Source organism: Cicer arietinum, chromosome 4, assembly GCF_000331145.2.
Source record: "Cicer arietinum cultivar CDC Frontier isolate Library 1 chromosome 4, Cicar.CDCFrontier_v2.0, whole genome shotgun sequence".
In the NCBI taxonomy this organism is placed as follows: Eukaryota; Viridiplantae; Streptophyta; class Magnoliopsida; order Fabales; family Fabaceae; genus Cicer; species Cicer arietinum.
Window position 1 is genome coordinate 60137437 of NC_021163.2, and position 23862 is coordinate 60161298.

Sequence of the window (23862 nt, forward strand, 5' to 3'; positions counted from 1 at the left end):
CAAATTTCATCACATCAATCAAAATCATGTATATATTTTTTTGGGCATCTAAGCCTCCACTTAAGTGTGATTAGATTAATCTTTATTTATTTAACCATATTAATCTTTATCAAAAAAACCTGAATTCACGCATTATTTGTAATCTCTTATCAACCTAAATTTTTCATTCACAATAATGCATATATTGCAATACTCTATTATGTATCATGACAAATGGCACAACTTATTCAATATTATTGTTCCAAAGGAAAATAATTATATACAATAAATACAAAATAGTTTATAAACAACGATTATCTTCTCGTGAGTTGCACGAGTTTTTAAATCCCACTTATTACTATTAAAAGACATTACACATCATTTGTACACAATTATAAAAAAAATAGAGAAAAAAGAGAACAAAAGGAACATTCTATTTCAACAAATGTGACACACAAACTACTTTTTTTTTTTAGTTTAAATTAAGTAGTTCTTCGATCATCTCCATGGCAGCAATGTCCTCTTCATGATTTTCTCCAACATGATCACCACCAACATTACTATTGTTAGGTATTGATCCTTCTAATGATGATGACACATGATTATAATAATATTCATCATGACCCTCTTCAATATGTTTATTCTTTCCAAGCTCCACCCTTATGATCCAATTAGAGTCAGAATGTTGACCTACTCCTTTTTTCCACACTCCTATGTGAGAATTGTCATCATCAAGCCTCAAACAAGTGATGGATTGAGATTGTTTTTGACAACATTTTCTAAGCTTTTTGCTAAGGAGATCAGAAAGATCATTTGAAGGGAACAAATAATTACTATTATTACTAATATTATTATTATTATTATTATTATTATTATTATTATTATTATTATTATTATTATCATTATTATCATTATTATCATTATTATTATTATTATCACAATGTGAGGTTATGTCATTGGAATCTTCATTTTGATCCATTGGTTTAGGGAAATTGGTCTTTGCATTTTTACCACTCATCAAAATTGCTGCTTGATCATATGCCCTTGCTGCAGCCTCAGCTGTCTCAAATGTACCTAGCCATACCCTTCTCTTCCTGTGTAATCAGAATTTATAGATATATCCATCATAAGCAAGCTTTAATTTTTATCAAATTTAGTCTTGCTAGCATAATGTGTAAAATTCTTTTTATTTATTTTTTTAGTAAAATAATGCGTAAAATTATTATTAACATTAAAAAGACTATTTTATTTTTTTATTTTTTTTTATTATCAACATATTATTTTATAGTCTACTTTAGATCTTAATAAATGTTGGGTCAACATGGAATTGTGATCAATATCAATGTTTTAAATCGCAATCACAGTCTATATCCATGATTTTAGGTAATGCAATTTATGTTGTCTCAACCATAATTAATAAGAAAAACCTTAATAACACATATCAACTTGTAGTAGTAGATTTTATTTATTTATTTATTTAGAACCAACTCTATCATATTATTATTGTTGAATTTTAAGATGAATCTATCTCAACCTCACAAAATTAATTTGTAAAAAAAGAAATGTCCATCGTATAAAACCACTATATATTCATGTTATATCACCATAACACAAATTTAGAAAATTTTAACATTTGGAAGGTAAACATTGCAACCCATATTTTATAAAAATGCAATAAAAAAACAGAGAAGTGTGAGGGAAGGAATGATAGTTCATAGATGCATGTGGTATGAGAATAATGAAAATAACAACATTATATATATATTGCATAATTAAGTATAAAGAAAAAAAAAGTATAATTAAGAAGCATATTACAATATTGGATGACGAATTTCTGACACCCATGAGCCCCACTGACGCTGTCTTACTCCCCTGAACTTGTTTGATTGTACCATTCCTAATGCTTTTGTATTTGCAGGATTTAGAAAGAAAGAGTGGTTGAAGAGAACTTAGTACGAGTGAATGTGAATGTGAATGAAATTAATATTGGTATACATAACATATATAGTAGTAAATGCCAAATGTAGGACTACTGAGTTTATGTTATTGAACCTTAGGACTTAGGAGAATTAATTACAGATAAATTGTCGGTGGAATATTGGTGGGATGTAGAATTCAAGATGGAAAGATAGAAATTTTGTTGCTAGTCCAATAATAAACGTACTATGTAAAGTCGTTGCGTGAATCATGTAAACTTTTTGTTGTCGTGAATATGTAAATAATATAATTAAGAGGCCGGGCTAATAAGCATATGATAAGGAATATTAAAGAAAAATGAAGCAATGGTTTGTTATTTGAGGTGTTTGGATCTTCTCCCACAATGGTCAAATATAATTTAACACTTTTGAAATAAATTAGATCCTCTAGTGTCAGATGTTTTGATAAAATAAGTGAATAAATAGTTAATATTATAATTATTTATGGTTAATCACTTATGTGTACATATCAATTATTAATTTTATTATGTAGAGTGAGTTTGTCAAATTAGTTTTGGAGATAGTAAGATCAATCTATTGATTTTTTATTTTTTATTTTATTTTATATATTTAGATTTTACGGTCTTTCTATTTATCTCAACGTGCAATTGTTTTAAGGACCGTTAGATGTGGTTTTCTATTTTAAAATTTTTAAAAACCAAATTTAATTTTACTTTTTATCTAAAGCCGCTATTCGAGTAGAATTGAATTAAAGAACTTGTCTTGTTATTTTTTTTTAAAGGGGAATGTTAGAACTTGTCCTTTAATAAAAGTGTGATAAATGTTATGACAAATTGTTAATTATAATTAAAAGTGATAAAAGCTAAATTCTACAATTTTTATCCCCAATCCTTATGTTGTTTGTTAAACTACTAAATTATCTTATCACCCCCAAATAACTTGTCATTGTTATTAATGCTGAATCAAAAATTAACCTTATAGTAAATCTATATCAAAATACTTTTGACTAATCAACTGATGTGTCAAATGCTCTCATTAAGGTGGATTTTGAATAAAAATATATATTACAAAAATACATCATTAAGTCTTTCAAAGTATTAGTTATTTAAAAAAAATTAAATGTACTTTTAAATTTAAAATTATTTATATATTTTGTTTTAAGTTCATGTATCCACTTTTGAGTTCATATAAAATACAAAATTGTAGAAGATTCATAGCTTATAATTTATAGGTTATAGGATTTGTTTAGTAACGGTCATTTATGAGTTTATAGTATATTTTTATAAGGTAATTCAAGTAGTCTATGACTTTATAGTTTATTATTTTTTCTTTTAATTTATTGTAACTAAAATCCTTTTTATTTAATCTTTTATAGTTTATTTATTATAATTTAAAATTATTTTAATAAATAAAAATAATTAATATTTTAAAGTAAATAATTTATTTATTTTAATTTAAAATAAATAAAAAATATATCAGATTGATAAATTTTAACTTAATAAAAAAATTAATTTCAAATTACTATATTTAAAATATTTTAAAATTATTTGATAAAATTTATTTTAATTAAGAATATCCTTTTATGTCATTATATTTTTTTAAGCTAATTGAAAAATAAGTTGATCCAGAGTAGAACTTCGGAAGCTTCAGAAAATGATACATTGACGAAATATGTCAGAACAACTTCCAAAGAGGTGCATCTTCAAACACTATGTCGCCTAAGCCACCGAGAGTTGAGGAAGTGAGGAGTATTTTAGGTCATAATCAATTGTGCACCTTACACCTGAAGTGCATGACCTTTTATATGGAGAGCCTTTTGATGAGGTGTTTTTCGAGTCTATTAAAATGTTACGATATCTACAATAGGATTGTTGGATTGTCGTGTGATGTTGATCAAACAATGTTGATCATGTTGGTGTGCTTGACTGCAATGCAGGTGTATGGAGTTATACTATAAAGATGCTGGTGGATTGACGAGTCCAATTGATTTGGCACTCGAGGTTATGTTCAAAAATAAGTCTCATTTATATTTTTAACGTAATTTTTTTTCCTTCTAATTAAACCTCTAAATCAATATTAACTACACCACTTTTAAATCATTCTATTTTTATTATATATTTTAGGCTAAATTACATCTGTGGTCTCTTAACTTAATTTCAGGTAACGTTTTAGTCCTTTATCTTTTTTTTTTCCGACTTGGTCCTTTATTTTAATTTTAAGTGACAATTTGATATTTTATGTTTTAAAATTTCAAAAATGTTATCCTTTTTTATACAAAAAAAAAAAAAAATTTAATCAAAACTCATAAAATTAATTATATTCTTCAATATAATACAAATTTCATCAAATTCGTAACGCAAATCTTCAAATAAACTCACATTTTCATACTTTATTTGATATTGTTAGAAATAAAAGACTAAATCAAAAAGAAAAAAAAAGATAAAGGACTAAAACGTTACCTGAAATTAAGTTAATGGACTACAAATGTAATTTAGCTTATATTTTATCTTAGAAAAGATGATAAATATCACTATAATTAAATCACACAGGTACAAGATTCTCAATTCGAACCAAAGATAAGAAGTCCAATTTAACAATATTAACATTTATTATATGAACTAAGATTTAAAAACATTTCTACTATATCTTTATAAAGTTTTGATATTAGATAATAAAGATAACTTTAAAATTGCAACTTTCTTTCACTCATTGCGCAAACAAAAATCTAAAGACATTTATTTATATACTAATACTTTAGTAATTGAATTATTTCTTTTTGGATATAGGTGCATTAAAAGTTTCACATGCACAAGTTTGACAGATCACTACTCACTATCTTTCCAAAGGAAATTTCAATAATGCGAAACTCTGGTTGGCCTTCTTCTGTCCACAAAATTAAAACCAGGAAGCTTTGGCGTGTTTGACAATTTCTTCATTTGAGTAAGAAAAGAAGACAATCTCTTCATTTGAGTAAAAAAAGAAGACAATTTAGTCAAATTAATTTACTGTTTGTATAATACTCTCAAAATAAAAAATCAATTATTTACCTTACAACCTTAAAAAATATGATTAAAAAAAAACAAAAACAACAAAATCGTATAAAATATTATCACAATTATAGTGAAAATTTATCTTCTTTTTTTTCTACTCTTTTAGAATCTTTCGACAACTTTCTTTTTAACTCTCAAGACAAAATTCAAAACTATGTTTAAATTTGTGGTAAAAGATAAAATAGAGTGAAATAAAATAGAATGAGATAATATTAATATTTAAAATCTAACTAGATTGATCTATTCAATTCCACTATATTTCATACTATATCACTAATTCAAGCATACCCTTTAAAGCTTTGGACAAAGGGTGGAACACCTTTATTGGTTGAAGAATTGTGGGCCAAATTACTTGAGTTATAGAAATCTCTGGGAAAGTGGGGGTTTGATCTCACTTGGTAAAGGTTACATGAGTTTTTTTTCTCTTCTATTGAAGATCTTCGAAGGGTCCAACGGTTAGTTCATGAAATATTAATCCTGAATATCTGAAACTATTCACTTGGACTCACAATTTTAACTCCAATCAACAACATAAAACACCTTCTCAGGTTTGGGTTCGTATTAATGGTTTAGCACAAGAATATTGATGCCCCAAGATCATATTGGCAATTATACTAGCATTTTAGTTGATGTTTATCAGACTGAAAAGTTTCACGATCAAGTTTTAGTTGAAAGAAAAGGTTTTTCATTTTATGTGTGAGTCGAATATGAGAATCTATCAGATTTTTGCAACTACTGCAAGCACATAGGCCATTCAATTTCTTCTTGCAAAAAAGCTCAAGCTAATAATAAAAGGAAAGAGATAGACAAAAAAGACAAGGAAGGGAGCAAAAATAGGAGGTCGGTTTTTGTTTCCATCAAGAACAATTGCACTTAGGGATGAGAATAGACTAGGCCGTCTGTCAGGGGCCTATGACCTAGCCTACTTATGGTCTGACCTATTTAATAAAAATGATAGGCTCGTGCTATTTTTAAAGCCTATTTATTTAAATAGATTAGGCTTATAAAAAAACATATTAGGCCTGACAGGCCAGCCTATATATATTTTATTATTTATTAATGTTATTTTTTTTATTATTTATTAATAATATTATTTCCTATTTTAAAGTCTATCAATTAGGCAAACACTCAGTAGTTGTTCCATATTCGGTAGCGATTTCATATTCGGTAATCGTTTCATATTTGGCAGTCGTTCAATTAGGCAATCACTCAGTAGTCATTTCATATTTGTTTGAGAGGTAATAATTAATGCATTTGTTTCATGAAAAAAATTATTATTTGAAACAAAAAATCAATTTTTAGGGTTTTAATGGTGTTTGTTTTAAATTTAAAAAAATCATTTTGTTAGAAAAATCATTTTTTGTTTAATATATATAGATATGTAAAATATAACATTTAAATGTTATAATGCTAATAAGGCTTTTAAATAGGCTTTTAGGTCAGACCAAACTTTTAAAAAGGCCAGGTCAGACCGAAAAAAAAGTGTGTGATAGGCCGTAGACCTAAAAAATTAATCGTAGGTCAGGGTTAGACCTTTCAAAGCCTGACCTATTTCCACCCCTAATAATTGTCTTACTGGTGCAATTAATCGTACCACTAGTGAAGACAATTGTACTATTGGTGTAGGTAATCATCAAGATCTTAATCCAACTCTTAATGGTGAAATGGTTGAAAATGAGATTAATCAAGAGTCTAACCCCAATAACAACAATGAAGAGTCACATATGAAGGAAAACAATGAAGGTAATGATGTTGCTATTAACATTGAAGTCTCTCCAAATCTAAATAATCGAAATAATCAGTAGGCAGACAAAGTTGATAGTGTCCCAAAAACTCAACTTACTTTTGAGGATAAAGAACACATGGATTAAGAAATTCAGGTTGAACAAAATGTTTTCCATGTTCCTGATATCAATGCTCCTAGGGTTGTGTATAATGATATTGAGACTTTAAACTCTAATTGGGCTAACATGACTGAAGATGTTGATGTTGATTTTTATTTTGAAATTGTGTTGTCTAAAAAGACCATGGCCAGACAAAGGCAAACTGCTAAAAAACCTGAGAACAAAGTCACCCCTGCTAGGCTAGGTTCAAGGAACCAGTCTAAATGAAGTGGATCTTCTGGAATATTAGGGGAAAGGCCAACCCCTGTCAAGATTGACCTTCAAAAGATTATCTAATCAACATATTTCTTTCACCTTGCAACACTATGGTGTAGATTTTAGTATGGCATGCGTCCATGAATTACATTGCTAGGAGATCTTTGTGGTATCTTCTTACTAATGTGCAAAGTCAATACAATATGCATTGGTCTTTCATAGCGGACTTCAACACTATTTTAAGAGCTCATGAGTATAGAGGATATTGTTCCCCTTCTAGGTTGTCTATGGAAGATTTTCAAAATTGGACTAATGACAATTCTCTCGTTCATTTGCCAACTAATGGTGCTCAATACATTTGGTCTAATGGAAGAAGAGGTCGAGCCCATACAAAAAAAAAAGGATAAGACAAAGTAGTTTGCAATCAAAGATGGTTGGATTCTTGGTATGTTAGCTCTTGTCTCATTTTCACGAAAGTTAATTATGATCATTATCACATCATGCTGAAATTTTATAACAATCAATCTAAGCACATATCTTCATTTAAGTTTATGAGGATGTGAGCGTCACATCATTGTTGTATCAATGAAGCGAAAAATACTTGGAAGGAGTAGGTTACAAGTTGTTCCATGATTGTGCTTAAATAAAAAATTAAAGTTTTTTAAATCAAAGCTTAAAATTTGGAATAAGGAAGTTTTTGGAAACATCCGCCATAGAGTTCAAATTGTAGTTATTTGGATAACATTCAAAATGCTTACTATGAATCCCTCAATCCCTCATCTTGTGAATAAGTTAGAAATTCAGTTTTTGTGTGAATTGTGACAGTGCCCCAAGACCTCATGGTTTTGGTGCTAACTTTTATCAAAAGTATTAGATGTGATTGGTCATATGATGCTTTTGAGGTTGTTCTCCAACTCTTTGTCCAAGATTGGATTCTTCCTAATTATAACTCAAATGTTGTTATGCTTATCCATAAGATTGTTGATCCTAGTAAAATGCAGTATTATAGACCTATTGTGCTTGCCAACTTTAAATTCAAAATTATTACTAAAGTTATTGTTGACAGGCTGACCACTATTATGGCTTAGGTCATTTCTCCTCATCAAAGAGGCTTCATTCAAGGTAGGTATATGTTGGAAAATAAATTAATTTTAAAACAATATTTCATTGTAATGGATCATACACATATAATATTTCATATAAGGTTTATGTGTTTACCTTTTGAAGTGATGATGAGGACAAAAACTAACATCATGATATGATAGTGTCTTTACTCGATACACGTGAATGGTTGCATCAGAATGCATCAGTATTAGCTGTCAACTACAATAAAAATGATTTTAGAGTTGGATTAAGAGGAGACACAATATCAAAACTTAAAGAATTTTTAGATGTCAAAACTGATTTAGAGATGTAAAAAATTTAAATCTATATTTACATCTCTGGATTAATTAATCTGAAAGAGATTAAAATCAGCAAAAGAATCGAATAACTTTTGAAAATACACGAGGTAAGAAGAGAAATCTCCAACATAATATCATATCATCATCATTGTACAATCAAACTATGTCTAAAGTAACCAGCTCATAAGAAGTCGAAACCCATTGGGCTGCGTTTCCAAATAAATGGGCCGAGATCTCATCTTTCTGGTTTGGGAAAGAAATTTGTTAGAGTACCCCCAACATTTTTCTAGGTATCAAACTTCTTTTTACTCCTACAGATTTTGTCATACTTTTCTTTGAAGAACAAAGATGACTTTTGTGGTGCTCCTACTTTGAAAAATAACAACAATTTATTTTAAACCCTAATGATGAATACAAAATGAAAAGGTATATTTTGGTCTTTTTGCATGATGATGTATGAGTACACTAAAGGGTGTTGGGAGGGTATAAATAAGATATTTCTTCGGAATTTTTTTTCTCACCTCCTAAATAAATTTGGATAATACACTAAAGAAAATACTAATTTTAAATTAGATCATCAGAATTTGATTTCTTTTACCTTTTAGTAACTTTAGACAAAAATTATATATATAGTGAGTGGAACATAAAAGAAAAACTTGAGGGAGAAAAATAAGAATGAGATAGGTAAGAAGAAATGTAGAGAGTCTTTCTCTTCCTAAAAGTAAATGATCCTTATCTTAAAAACACGTCTTTAGATAATTTATATTGACTTTACGATTCGAAAAATAGTTTAAGTTGCATGTAGTGATAGTATAAAATATTGTATATTATCAACATATCACAATCACTCATGTCTATTATTTCAAATGTGATTATCATACAAATCAAATATTTTTTTAATTTTAAATAATTAAGAGTCACTGTTAGTGATTTTTTTTTACACTTAACAATGAATATAAATTAAATCATTCGAAAAATATGAAGTTTTTAAGTAAGCAAATTATCCTTACAACTTTTTGAAAAAAAATAAAGTTTATCCAATTTCCATACAATTTCCCAACAACTAAACAGGACTTTATATTCTTTTTTCAAGAGAACCAAACGACTCGAATATTTGGTAGATTTTGTTCCCCCTCCCACAATTTCTTTTTTTCTTTATTAAAGTTAGAAGTTCTTTACCTTTGCATTTTATTATCATAATCACCAATGTACAATAATTTGTAACCAAATTTAAGTTATCATTATCAGTATTATTAATGTGCATGAAATGCATTGAATTATCTGCTTGACGGATTCATAGTATTTGGTGACAAATTTCATCTTATTTTGACTTTGTTCAACCTTGAGTGCACGGCGTGAGTTTTTTTGGTCCTTTGTTGTTTCTCTTCTTTTAGTAGTTGAAAATAACAATGACTAATTAATTAACCAATTGAATACAATACTTTCACTATTCCACTCATTACTTAATCTCTAAGTAAATAGTTAACTTTTATAGATATATTTTATTATATTATTTATATTTCTACAATTTTATTCTCTTAACTTGCTTACCAAGTAAACCACAAAATCAACCAATTAAGTTTTGAGAATTTTTATTTTTTTTTCTAGCAATGATGAAAAATGAATTGCATTAGTTGATTTTGATGTAGCTACTTCTCTTGACTTTTCTGGGTATGTTAAAGGTAATTTCTCTATAATTTGCAATTTTTTTTTTAAATCATGTTTAAGAATCTTTGTTTGTACTTGCTTTGTTATTAAGCAAGCATAATTGTTTTTGTCATTCTTTCATTGGATTCTTCACAAGTTGGTATAGTAAGAAACATTGAATTTTCCTGTATTATAGAATTTTGATATGACATATAAAAATAGTATTCTAGGTGTTCCTTGTTACCACTTTTTGTTAGATTCTCTTGCAAGAAACTTTGCTCTTCATTTTTATTGTTTTGTTGTTCTTGTTTTCCCCTTCTTGTCATTACTTCCATGGAAAAATTCAAGCTTAAATGCAAAGGAATTTTCTCTGTAAGATAAAGACTTGTTTTATTCTAATTTTATTTTGTTACACTTATTATTGCATACATATTTTTTTCTGACTTGATCCTCTATAGCTACGGTATGGTGTTGTAGCTATAGCAATCCGTTAGATTTAGTGAAATAAAATTAATCATATACTTGTTGTTGAACATGGTATTTGATAGAGCATAGGTTGTTTGAGACGTCGTGAAAAACCTCAAACTACTATTTCGATGGATGAGGAATGTAATAAGGGAGAAATAGTTGAAGACTTAAAAGCAGGGACTAAAAATGATGGCTCCTCAGATTTTTGGAGTAGCAGCACATTTGAAAAGGATCATAGTGCAGCTCAATCGCAGCGAAGCGTATCGTCGAGTGGAATAACAATGATTAATCTTTCTGATCCTCAAACTAGTGCAAGCAGTACTCCTGAATTTGTCAACCAAGGCAAGTTTATTGTTATATCATATTCTGGTTCTCACCTGTTGGAAACAGAAGTGCTTAGTTTGTTATTTGAATTATGCAGGACTTATATTTTTAAACTATTTTATTTCAAACTAGAAAACAGTGTGAGTTTTTTTGTAATAATTGGTGAATATAGGAAATGAAAATTGGACACATTACGATTCTTGATTTAAACCATTTGATAAAAGATAAATATAGAAAAGTAAGTTGAATGATAATTGAGAGAATTGTTTATTACATCAAGGATTACAAACACTTATATAATCAATTAGATAAACAACTAATTAGTGTAAAATAACTAAAAGTGTAACTAACTAACCAACTTAACTGATTAACAAACTAAGATATCTAGAATTGATTTTGGGACTTAATTCAGAATTGGAAGCCAAACATGACAATTTTTAGTCTTTTATTCTCTTATAGTCTTGTTAAAAGTAAGGGGAACAAAGTCTATTTAGCCTCCTCAGGTTCAGCTTTTCTTGAAGATTTATGCATGGAAAGCTAATTGGTTAACAGTAGCTGAATGTCATACCATTTTATACCTTTTATCTTTCTTTATTGCTTGTTGTAAACTGCAACTTCTTCAGTCTTGATGTAGTATTGCAGTCAACTTATTGTGCTTATATTTATAGAATTCACAATTGTAAACTAATAGTTTTCAGTTCATATGTATGTCACTATTGTCAACTGCAGATCGTAAAAAATAGTCATTTGTTTAAATCTTCCTATGCTTCAATGCTACGGTGCAGTTGTAACTGTTATTTGACAACACTTTGTATCAAATGGGAAAATAGTTTTTTTTTTCTTTCAAATTCCATTAGCTATAGCCATTTTTTTATCACCACTCTTGTATGTATGTTTTAATGATTTTTATTTCATATATCACACTGACAAAAAAATGTTTGATGAATGCAGGGCTTCTTTTGTGGAACCAGATAAGGCAACAATGGTCTGGAAATAAAAGGTGTGAGAGTCAGACAGTAGTCAGAGAACCAAGAATAAGGTAAAATTACTTTTAGCATTGTAAGGAAAAGCCTAAGAGGGTGTATTGAATAATGAAGCTTGATGTTGCTCATTACTCCAATCTACATGATCATTGTCCACATCTAATCTAATGAGAGATTATCATTTTTTCATGTCATACATCAAATTCAAATACTCGTACAAAATTGAGATGTTGTGACAAAATAGTAGATTTTTAGTAGATGTGAATGTTTTATTTGAGGTGTTTGTTAGTATCTTACTGAGTTCATGTTCTACAGTTCAAATGCCACCTATGATGATCTACTTGGGAACAACAAGCCTTTTCCTCAACCAATTCCTCTAAGAGTATGATCTTTTTAACTTAATTGGTTCTTCATCTATTCACATTCTTGTAACATATCACTTATTCCAAAATAAAATGATGCAACACATCACTGATTGATTGTAATGTTTTTTGATACAGGAAATGATTTATTTTCTTGTTGATATTTGGGAGCAAGAGGGTTTATATGACTAATCAACTAAAATAGGCATTTGTTCATTCTCTTACTGCATAACTGTGAATGGTGTAACTCTTTGCAAGATGTTACTGTTTTCTGTTTCTCAGCCTTCTTTTCTGGTTTTATATTAATTAGATTAGATTAATTGTATAATCAAGGTTTGAAGAAACTGTTCATAACTCTAAATGTGGCTGAATATTAAGATTTTTTATGTCTCTGCAACTATATCGTGACATAAATTGCAGACGCACCAACTGCACTTGCAGCAATTTTCTGCAATATCGAGAATTGTGACGTCATCACAGCCGCAATTTAAAACCTTGTGCATAATTCTTACTGGATTTTCTACAATTTCAAGCCTCAGCTGCTGCAAGTTTCTGGTCTAAGTACTGATATTCAAAGAGTTAATGTTTTATTTGGCATACTTCTTTTTCTAACTTCATCTACCATAATGTCAATAAAAGTTTTAGTAGCAAAGTCAGGCCAAAGCCAAAGCTGGCTTTGATTCAAAGCTTTGATTCAAGACCATTAACATTAGTTGCCATCTATAAAAAAATAAGTAAGCTCATGATCATCAAAAAGAAATGTTCAACTATAAAATAAAAAGGTTAAAGAATAAAATGAAAATTTTCAATTGATTCATAAAAAGAAATGTGACAGAATAAACACTGGTAATATTTCCCATTAGAATTTCAAGAACACTATATGAAAATGAAGAACCTAGAAAAACCAAAGAACAATTGAGAAACACACCAGCCATACATGCATAGCAAACACAATTGAGTCAATCAATGAGTTGATAATTTTTTTTCTTTATAACTTACAACTTTATATATTAAGATAATAGATAAGAACCAAGCAAACTCATGATCCCAACTTTTCTTGATCAATTTTTCATTTGGTAAGTAGTTGAGTTACCTGTGCAGTAGAGGCAAGCGCATCAGCGGGATGTGTGGCGGAAGAGGAGGAAGTTGTAAGGAATTACGAAAAAAGCTTGAATTATTCGTGCTTTTTTGAATACTCCAACTTGTTTAGTAAACTATATGTATTCAAGTTATTTAAGATTTTTTATTGTACAACTTATTTATATTTTTAGCATCCGGTAAAATAAATAAGAAATTGTCAATTAATTAAGTCATCTTCATTTATTTATAAGACAACAAAATTAAACTATATCTATCCAAGTTATTTAAGATACTTTTATTGTACAACTTATTTATTTCTTTAGGATCCTATAAGATTAACAAGTAACTGTGAATAGGAATTGAAACAAAACTAATCATGTTGGTGTTGTAAGTTAAAAGTGGATAAAATATAGTGGTTAGCTACACAGTCTTTCACTTTTAGTTGAAAGAGGCTCGTCTGGACGATGAATGTGTTGAGTGCACGAGAATATTCAGACCATAAACTAACCTTAAATAGGAATATTGGCACATAAGTTGCAACTCATATCATAAAGGGAAACCAGAAAGGCTAGGAGGGAATAAGAACATACCATAAACAGACCATAAATACATGTAGTTCAGTGGCAAGAATATTGGCTCATTCAAGTTGCAACTAATTCTATTTAATTGGACTCTTCTCCTTTATAAACCATCTATCTTTTTGTTCAGGACATAACATCACGTGACTTTTTATGATAAAGATAATTGAGTCATATGTAACTACAATGTTAAAACTTAAATTGAAAACGCGAAAGAAGGCGGCGACGGATATTTATAATCGTTATTGCCGCCGCCTTATTTCGTGATCACAAATTGTTTGCAGCAAATATTATGTAAAAGAATTCATACTCTTCATTCAAACAAGAATTAAAGAGAAAAATTAAACAAACAAAAGATATCTCATATATATGCTAATATTAATTACAAATAGATCATGATTCAGAATATAAAGGAAACCAAAGAAATCAACAAATGAAACCAACATAATTCGAAAAATAAAATTCAATTTAGAAATCCAAATTGAAAAAAACCATATGTGAAAGAAAGGAAAAGAAAAACTAACCAAGGAAATTATTTGTAAGAGAATGGAGAACACAACAATAGTCAAGAATAGGGAATGAGGTGGATGAACTTGATCTAATCATAGCTAGAGTTGAAATTGCAATCTAGAGTTCATTGTTCTTTTCGTGTTCATTTTTTATAAATTTTACGTTTAATTGCAGTTTTGGTCCATATATTTATACTGATTGATGGAATTGGTCCCCCTATTTTAAAAATCGACAGTTTTGATCCCTCTCTATCGAATTTTTGAACTAAAAAATTGACGATTTAATATATTTTAAATGACGTGACATACAATTCTATGATATAAAACCATCTAGATGCATTAATTATTTATATGTTATTAATTAAATTAAAAATATGAAAAATTTCTGAAGTTGAAATTTAGGTTTTTACGGTGTTTTATTTCAATTTTATAAGTATTAATCATTCTACATTATCGTATCATATGTCACGTTATTTAAAACATTTCACGTCATTATTTTTTAGTTAAAAAAATCAAAAAAACTAAAATTGTCGACTTTTAAAATAGGGAGACCAATCTCGTAAATCAGTATAAATAGATGGACGTAATTAAGTCTAAGTTTTATAAAGAGAATGAACAATTTTTAATTAATTTTGTTATTTTATAAATTAGACGTAATTACAATTATACCATTAAAGAAAAGTAACATTTTCTATAATTTTTTATTTTCAATAAAATTTTATTTTTAATTTCTATAATTTTCTTTTCCGATACCAACATACATAAGCGGTTTCAGACTACCAATTCCCTGAGTTTTATCATTAACTGGTTGCATAATTTCCAAAACAATTTTGTCTAATATATATATATATATATATATATATATATATTAAGGCATTGAATTTGTTTGGCGTTGTCCTGGAAATCGTGTTCGTGCGATTGATTTGAAGAATTTGACGATCTTTTATCATCTAATTTCCAATTAGTTTATTATTTCAATTAAAATAATAATTAAATTATTATTAACAAGTGTTAATTAATCAGAAAAGTGCATCGTAGAATTTCGTTATCTGTATAAGTTAGAATTTAATAGAGGGCAAATGATCATTCTGATGTTCATCATAATGACATAATCTATCATATTTTATTTTTACATAAAATCAATACGATATAATAAATTAATCTTAAATATTGATTTATAATTTTGTTTATCAAATTAAAATTAAAAATGATAAGATAATAAACATTATACGACAAAATAATATTTTGAGCAGCATAAAGTGAAGAAATTCTTTATAGTAACTAAAACAAAAATTTTAATTTTATAGAATTTTTTTAATACAATAAATGCTATTAATTAGTATTGTTATTATTAATTTTATTAATAATTCCTTTATCACTTCACTCCTTAACTCAATTTCAATTATCAAATCAATTTTATATCTTTTAAATTATTTATAAAAATTAAAAATATATTTAACCCACACAAATTTTTTTATGCGAATCCAAACTTGTCTTGATTAATTATTGGATTTTAACTAATATTATAATATACAATTAATTTCAATAAGTTTAGCATAAGTGATTTGAAATAAGAGATTAGATATGTTTATTAATGTAAGACTAGAATTCAAACCTTTGGAGACAAAAAAGTATTACCGATTATTTAATGTCATTCCAAATAAAGAATGTGATACGCCACTTTAAGAAAAATGTGATGATAAATATCATTTTAATTTAATTATTAATCCCTCAGCAAGGGAGGTCAATATCGGTTCCAAGAGTTAAAGAATTGTTGTAGCTTCCAGTTTGGACTTCAAATTATAATTGCTTATTATCATACAAATAAGTCAATACATGTTTAGCACGTGCTTTAGAGAAGATATATACTCCATCTTTATAAAAATAATTCATCTCTACATCTACATATAAGCCATCTCTTTACCAAGATATTTATATTATTTTCAAATGTACCATTTATTAATATTATCAATTTATCTTAAAAGATGGAAAATCAAAATTGAATATATTTATTTTGTAAAAAAAAATGATAATATTTATATATAAAGGCATTTTAGAAAAGTTTACACATAAAATAAATACATTAAATTTACTACATTTTTTCTTAATATATGTAAAAAAGACACACAAATACATAGGAAGTATAATTAAGGTGGTAAGGTAATGCATAATTGTTGCTTAGGCAATATTTTATTTTAGTCCAGTTTAGGCAATGTTTTAGTACGTATGATCATTTTATTTTATTTTTTTAATTACTAATATACACAATGTTTATTAAAATACAATTAGTAAGTGTTCAATTTTTGACTTACATAATACTAGCACATTATCTCCCTATTTATAAGAAAAATGAAGAATGGGCTTAATTGTAACATGATTGCATAATTCTGATCCTTTAGTGATTCTTACTTCCTCAATTTATTCTATCATGCTTATGTCCAAATAGTTTTTGCAACATTAGCATTGTGTCATTGCAACTTTTCTAGATTTGCATTTAATTTATAGATATGGTTAAATCATATACTATTTCAATGGATGAGAGATGTAATAAAGGTGAAAAAATTCAAGGCCTAAAAGCAGTGACTAAAAATGATAAATCATTAGATTTTTGGAGTAGTCAATCGCAACAAATTGTATCGTCGAGTGGAGTAACAATGATTAATCATTCTCATCCTCAAAGTTATGCAAGCAATCCTCCTAAATTTGTCAATCAAGGCAAGTTTGTTGTAATATACTCACTCAGGCTATATATATATATATATATAAACAAAAGTTAACATGTATTTGACTTAAAATTTAAATCAAATACATTTTGATTTTTACTTGTATTATGTTTATATTATGTGTTATCATATGTTGGACTTATATGTAAATAATATAGGTTATGAAAACTAGGCAAGTAAACTTTTAGTGAGCTTGATGTTTATTGAATATACAATTTAAAATTAGTTTTGAGGATTTAATTAGTTCATCTCAATGTATGATTAAATTATTTTCATTTATTTCTTTTGTATGCAGGGCTTCTTGTCTGGAATGAGATAAGGCAACAATGGACTGGAAATAAAAGTTTTGAGAATCAGACAATAGTTACAGAACCAAGTTTAAGGTATTGTAAATAAATTAAGAAAATATAATAAATAAAATAGAAAAAATATTAATTTGACCAAATTATTGTTATTAATTGGTGGTCTATTTCAATTATCATAAATATAAAGTCGATCATAATAAATTATAAGTGATGCATATAATATCAATTAAATGGTAAAATTGAAAAAATAATAATTCAAATTGCATAAGAAACTAAAGTGATACTCTTTTTGGTGAAATTCTTTTTGAAAATTCATTAAAGTTACAATGTCAAGTCAATTAATTATACATGTTGATAATACTATTGCATTGTTTTAGCTTTAGCTAATATTTACATAAGTTATTTTTGAGGTACTATTTTTTAATTTCTTACTAAGTTCATGTTCCACAGTTCAAATGCCACCTATGAATATGATGAACTACTTGGAAACAACAAGCCTTTTCCTCAACCAATCCCTCTAAGAGTATGATTTTTTTTACTTAATAGATTCTTCATCTATTCACATTCTTGTAACATATATACTTATACTAAATTGATTATAATATTTTTCTCATACAGGAAATGATTTACTTTCATGTTGATATTTGGGAGCAAGAGTGTCTATTTTATTGATCAAGCAAAATGGGAATTTGTTCATTCTCCTAATGGATAATTAATTGTGAATACTCTTAAAAGCTGTTTTTATTTTCTGTTTCTCGAGCTTATTTTGTATGAAGGAGCTTCTTTTCTAATTTTAAATGAATTAGATTAGATTAATTGTATGATAAAAAAACTGTACAATCGAAAAAATGGTTTCAAACTAATGAACTACAATTGTAGCCACAACATCAACATTTTTTATGTCTTATTAATCACATCGCAACAACAATTGTAGATGTATTTGTCGTATTTAACAACAATTTTCTACTATATCAACAAAAGCAACATGATGAGGGATGATGTAAAATCTTGTACATAATTCTCCCTAGTTTTCCTACCAAGACAAATCACTTATTTGTTTAAATATTGTTTGTTAGACAGTAGTTTATTGGACTTATATGTTATTGGACTTTTACATTAAATTAAGGATAGATTAATCTTTTAAGGTCTTAATATATATACCTTCTTTATGTATTCTTGCAATATATAATGGAACCTTAGGTTCCCTTTTGTCGTCGTCTCTTTCGCTCTTTTTCGATTGATTTATATTGTTAACATAGATGATATTCATTGAGTTATAATCTTACTTACTTGTCGTCACTAATAACAAAAGAAATTTTATTTTACCGGTACAGAGAGTTAATTTTATAAACTTGGAATATTAAGTCTCCTTAAATATCAAGTGTTTAGTATATTATTATTATTACTCTCAATTCAAACTTGTCAAGATTGATTTTTTTTTATAAGTGTTTAGATTGATTCTTGATTTTTTTTTTTTTTACTAATATTGTAATGAGGAATACTAATAGCATCTTTTTTAACATTAATATTTTATTAGTTAAAATTTATACGTCTTTCACTAAATTGTGTGGTTCTATATAAATTTAAAATTAAAAAAAAAAAAAGTGAGTTGAAAAGTGTGTTAAACAATATATCACTAAAATTATTAGTGTTGTAGCATACAAATCCCATAAGATGTGGTTTAACTTGTTAATATCTATAAATTATATGGATTGAGTTTTATTGATTTCGTTTTTAGTACAATACACATAATCATGGACAGATTGATAATGTGTTCTAATATAACATTATTATGTCATAAGAAAAATGTGATGAAATTTTTTGCCACAGCTAGGGAGGTGAATATATGTATAAGGGTCTTGCTAACACTTATTAAGAGTTTAAATGTAAAAAAGAAATTAAAGTTTGAGTGGTTTATATTTTTGTGTCGTAAAAAGTATAACTTTTTTTGGATATTTTTCTTTTATATTTTTTTTTAATTTAAAATTCTTCATTATATATTATATTAAAATTTATATATCAAAATATTATATTTTTATTGGAGATTGTACTATGGAGATTCAACCATCTATTGTCATTTATTTATTTTTGTTTATAACAAATGATTAACTGTTAATTTAATAAATAAAATATGATAAAAATAATTAAAAAAACTAAATCATATTAATAAATTCAAATAAAATACAATTAATGGAAGAAAAAAAAATCAATCAAAGTTAATGTGATTGGATAGATGTGCCAAAACAAATAATGTACTATATTATTTTAATAATTTTCTCTTATTTTGTAGCTACGGTAGATAGATTAGCAACTTTATTCTATTTTGCTAACAATTCTCTCCTATTTATTTGGGATTTAATAAATAAATAAATAAAAGTAAATTATATCAATAAAATTAAACAAAATATATTAAATTAAAAAATATATATTACATTGGAAAGAAAAAAATACATCAAATTTTAATTAACCATGTCCATATAAATGTCATTCAGTTTCATATTTCAGTTGTTGTCCAACTCGTCTAACTATCTGAACAAATTAATATTATTTTAGTTGATCATCATTTTGATACAGGAGGACATTTAGGAACCTCCTAGACGTGAAACTAGAGGACATTTAGGATGTCGATCAACCATAACAAATTCAAGTCGTGGATCAACCATAACTAGGGATGACAATTAGACCCAAACCCAGTGGGTACCCGCAAAAAAAACCCACAATGGGTAGGGTAAAAACCTGCATGATGGGTATGGGAATGAGGATGGGTAATTACCCACAAAATTAAGCGGGTACGGGTACTATAGTACCCACCCTGCCCTGCACTCGCACTTATATAAATATATTATTTATTTATTTATTTAGTTATTTATTAATTATATTAGTGTTTAGTTTAATTAATTATTTTCTTGTATGTTTTAACATCTATTAATATCATTGGACCACTACAATATTTATAATTGAAATGTAAACGCTTGCAAATTTTTGCAAATTTTTTAAGAATCTAATTATGATAAATAGGTAAAATAATTGTGATTTTATAACTAATAGTTATATCTTATTAAATGGTGACTTTATAATTATACTTGCAACTTTGTATCAATTATCTCAGATAATATTATCGTATGATTTGTAACTTCATAAAATATTATTATGGATATTTAAATATGTATTGTAACGAGTGTTCATTTGAAATGTTTTGAGTTAGAAAATGTTTTGGTTTATAATATTTTATGATTGGATTTAAGATATTTGAATCATTTTTAAATTTAATCGCAACAATATCATTTATTTATCGATTTTTTTAGTTAAAGCGTGGGTAATAGGTATGTGTATGGGCACTTAAGTACCCAGAGGGTAAGGATACGAGTATTAAAGTTGATACCCAAGAGGGTACGGACACGGGTATGGATATTTTTCTAAATCGCGGGTATGGGGATGGATACTATAGTACCCTACCCAAATCCTACCCATTGTCATCCCTAACCATAACTACCTCAGTTTAAAGAGTTAGACGAGTTCGACTATTTAATGTATTTTGTTTTATTTTATTAAAATAATTTAGTTTTAGAAGAAAAAAAATAGAAGAGACTTCTTAATAAAATACAATAAAGTTGTTAATTTATCTACAATAGACTGCAAAATAAGATAAAATTGTTAAAATAATAGAACACTTTATTTGTCACATTTAATCAAACACATTAATATTGATGTATTTTTTTTATTGAATGTATTTTTTTTAATTTATTAATATAATTTTAATTTATTTATTTATTTATTTTATTTATTAAATTAATAATTAATCATTTGTTATAAAAATAAATAAATAAAGGACAAATGGTCGCATCTCCAAGATGCAATCGAAGAAAAAAAAATTCTTCAAGTGATTGCATCTCCGTCTTACAACTAAAAAAAAAATATATATATATATATATATATAAATTAAATGTAGGATATATCAAAAAAGTTTTGATAAAACATAAGATATAAGATAAAATTATCTTAATTTTCTATTAAAAAATTATTTTTTAGCTTCCAAAAGTGAAAGCCGGAAATAGCCTCAGCCCACAAGAACAGAGCAGACAAAAATAAAACCAGCATGGTAAGGGGGTAAATATGTATTGATTTGTGGCCTCCAATTTGGACTTCAATTTTTAATTGCACATTATTATATATCACAGAGATAAATGAATACGCAGCGTTTCATGTTTTGCACGTTATTAAAAGAAGATAGATGTAATACTTGCGCAGCATCACAGGAAATGCTAACGTAGTTTCTCGTTGTAAGCTACTTCTAAGCTTCTCGTAGACGGGCTGCGAGTATGGCTCGGTAAAAAACTTCGTTACGAAGTTCAAATCCAAAATCATATCCATATCTATTTTAAAAACTCAATTAAAATAATATAGGTATAATTCAACTCATTAAAAATTAGTTTGATGTTCGCTCATATCTTATTTTTAAATTTCATCCGGTTATTATCAACTCATATTTTGGTTTTTGATTTGAACTCGAAATCATTTCTCTAAATTTAATTTACATACAGTTTTAATTGAATTAACATTTCTCTAAATTGTAATTTACATAATATTTAAATTGAATCAGCAAGATGTTCTATTTCTTTCATTAAGACAGCAATTTTTTTTTCTTCTCTATTTTCGACGACAACAAAGAAGTAACAATTTTAGAATCTCAACTCCATTCTTCTATTTATCTATTAATTTTCTACATTTTAATTTTTTCTCAACTAAACAGTACTTCACTTTTTCTCTATTTTTACACGTATTAAGTTTTATATAATTCTTTCCGTAGCACGAGTTTTTAGTAGAAATTTCACAATTTTCATTACATTAACAAACTCTTATATATCTTTTAACATCAAAAAATATAATTCCTAAAAAACATATTTGTCTTTTTCTATAAACTAAAGTTTATTCCTTCAATTTTAAAATAATGCATAAAAACATGATTCATTTTTAATTCATTTTGTACAAATTAGTCTTTAGTTCATCTTAGATTTTTTCTTTCTGTTTTTGTTTTTTACATCTCATATAAGTTTAACCATTTTTTTCTTTCATATTTATATAAATGTTATATATTATATTTTGTCAATATTTCATCATGTTTGTAAATCATTTATTGATTTCTCATCTTTTTTTGTCTTCTATTTTACATGAAGATGAATGTCAAATTTTAAGAGTGTTGCTAGTTGTGGTATAATACGGTGTATAAATTGTAATTTACATACACTCATTATTGATTGGATTATACGGTGAAGATTTGTTTAAAGTAATGCAAAGAAAAATATGTTCAAATTTGCTCATAATTTTGTCATCATAGTTTCATAATACATCAAATTCTTGAAATTAACAAGTTATATCAAGTTTTCCATATATAATGTCAAAGTTTTTAAATAAATAAAACATACGCAAACCAATTAAAAATTCGATTTTAAAATTGGATTTGTCAAAACCAATTATATTATCATAAATCGATTATTTAACTATAACTGATTGTACAATCAATTTTAAACTAAAAAATGAATTTGATTATAAATCTTAATTTTAAACTAAAAAATAATTTTTTTTTAAACTAATCATGTACACCCTTAGCTGCGAGCACTACTGCAGTTGTAGAGTTTTTACGTTGTAATTAATTTTAATTGTTAATTTAAGATCGGACATTTTATATTATAAATCCGATTTCAAACAACAAACAAATCTTAGCCGTTTATTTTGATCGAATAACAGATTGTTGTAACATGAATATATGTATATATAATTGGTTGTATTTTAGATGTGAATTGGGTATGTTTCGAGTTCGATTCTTACAGACGTTTTCATTTGCGAAAAGAGACATTGATTAACGATTATACAATTGCAACGCTTTAGTCAATTATTGAACACATAACTAAAAATTGTACCTCTTTCTCAAGTGAAATTACTTTTTTATAAATAATATCACTTTTATTGATTTCATTTTTAGTACAATACACATAATCATGGACAGATTGATAATGTGTTCTAATATAACATTATTATGTCATAAGAAAAACGTGATGAAATTTTTTGCCACAGCTAGGGAGGTGAATATGTATAAGGGTCTTGCTAACACTTATTAAGAGTTTAAATGTAAAAAAGAAATTAAAGTTTAGGTGGTTTATATTTTTGTATCGTAAAAAATATAATTTTTTTTGAATATTTTTCTTTAATATATCTTTTTATTTAAAACTTTCTATTATACATTATATTGAAATTTATATATTAAAATGTCATATTTTTATTGAAGACTATATTATGGAGATTCAACTATCTATTGTCATTTATTTATTTTTGTTTATAATAAATGATTAACTGTTAATTTAATAAATAAAAAATGATAAAAATAATTAAAAAAAACTAAATTATATCAATAAATTCA

At 26.8% G+C, this 23862-nt stretch overlaps 2 protein-coding genes and 1 long non-coding RNA gene across 8 annotated transcripts; 1 reads left to right on the forward strand and 2 right to left on the reverse strand.

Moving 5' to 3' along the window:
* Positions 1–394: 394 nt before the first annotated feature.
* Positions 395–1995, reverse strand: LOC113786366 (ethylene-responsive transcription factor SHINE 2-like). The gene is made up of 2 exons (XM_073368054.1): positions 1795–1995; positions 395–1073 (listed from the first exon to the last, which is right to left on the reverse strand). The coding sequence occupies exons 1-2, from the start codon at positions 1872–1874 to the stop codon at positions 452–454; spliced, it is 702 nt and encodes a 233-aa protein (XP_073224155.1). The 5' UTR covers positions 1875–1995; the 3' UTR covers positions 395–451.
* Positions 1996–4623: 2628 nt separating this feature from the next.
* LOC140919910 (uncharacterized) lies at positions 4624–9061 on the reverse strand. The gene is made up of 3 exons (XR_012162553.1): positions 8990–9061; positions 8284–8388; positions 4624–4876 (listed from the first exon to the last, which is right to left on the reverse strand). It is a non-coding gene; the product is annotated as an uncharacterized lncRNA (long non-coding RNA).
* Positions 9062–9671: 610 nt separating this feature from the next.
* LOC101513384 (uncharacterized) lies at positions 9672–12644 on the forward strand. 6 transcript variants are annotated; one of them, XM_012715277.3, is made up of 5 exons: positions 9672–9823; positions 10664–10925; positions 11859–11946; positions 12206–12272; positions 12391–12644. In XM_012715277.3, exons 2-5 carry the CDS (start codon positions 10712–10714, stop codon positions 12442–12444), a joined length of 423 nt encoding a protein of 140 aa, XP_012570731.1. In that variant the 5' UTR covers positions 9672–9823; positions 10664–10711; the 3' UTR covers positions 12445–12644. The 6 variants fall into 6 exon arrangements, with proteins under 6 accessions (XP_012570731.1, XP_004498737.1, XP_073223116.1 ...); XM_004498680.4 differs by lacking the exon at positions 9672–9823 and adding an exon at positions 9931–10150; XM_073367015.1 differs by lacking the exon at positions 9672–9823 and adding an exon at positions 9938–10150 and having other exon boundaries at positions 10671–10925.
* Positions 12645–23862: the final 11218 nt, after the last annotated feature.

Coding starts and splice junctions, on each gene's coding strand:
- LOC101513384 (XM_004498678.4), top strand. CDS start 10,449: ATGGAAAAATTCAAGCTTAAATGCAAAGGAATTTTCTCT. Junction 10,488..10,663: donor AATGCAAAGGAATTTTCTCT/GTAAGATAAAGA, acceptor GGTATTTGATAG/AGCATAGGTTGTTTGAGACG. Junction 10,926..11,858: donor TCCTGAATTTGTCAACCAAG/GCAAGTTTATTG, acceptor TGATGAATGCAG/GGCTTCTTTTGTGGAACCAG.
- LOC113786366 (XM_073368054.1), bottom strand. CDS start 1,874: ATGGTACAATCAAACAAGTTCAGGGGAGTAAGACAGCGTCAGTGGGGC. Junction 1,074..1,794: donor GAAATTCGTCATCCAATATT/GTAATATGCTTC, acceptor CTGATTACACAG/GAAGAGAAGGGTATGGCTAG.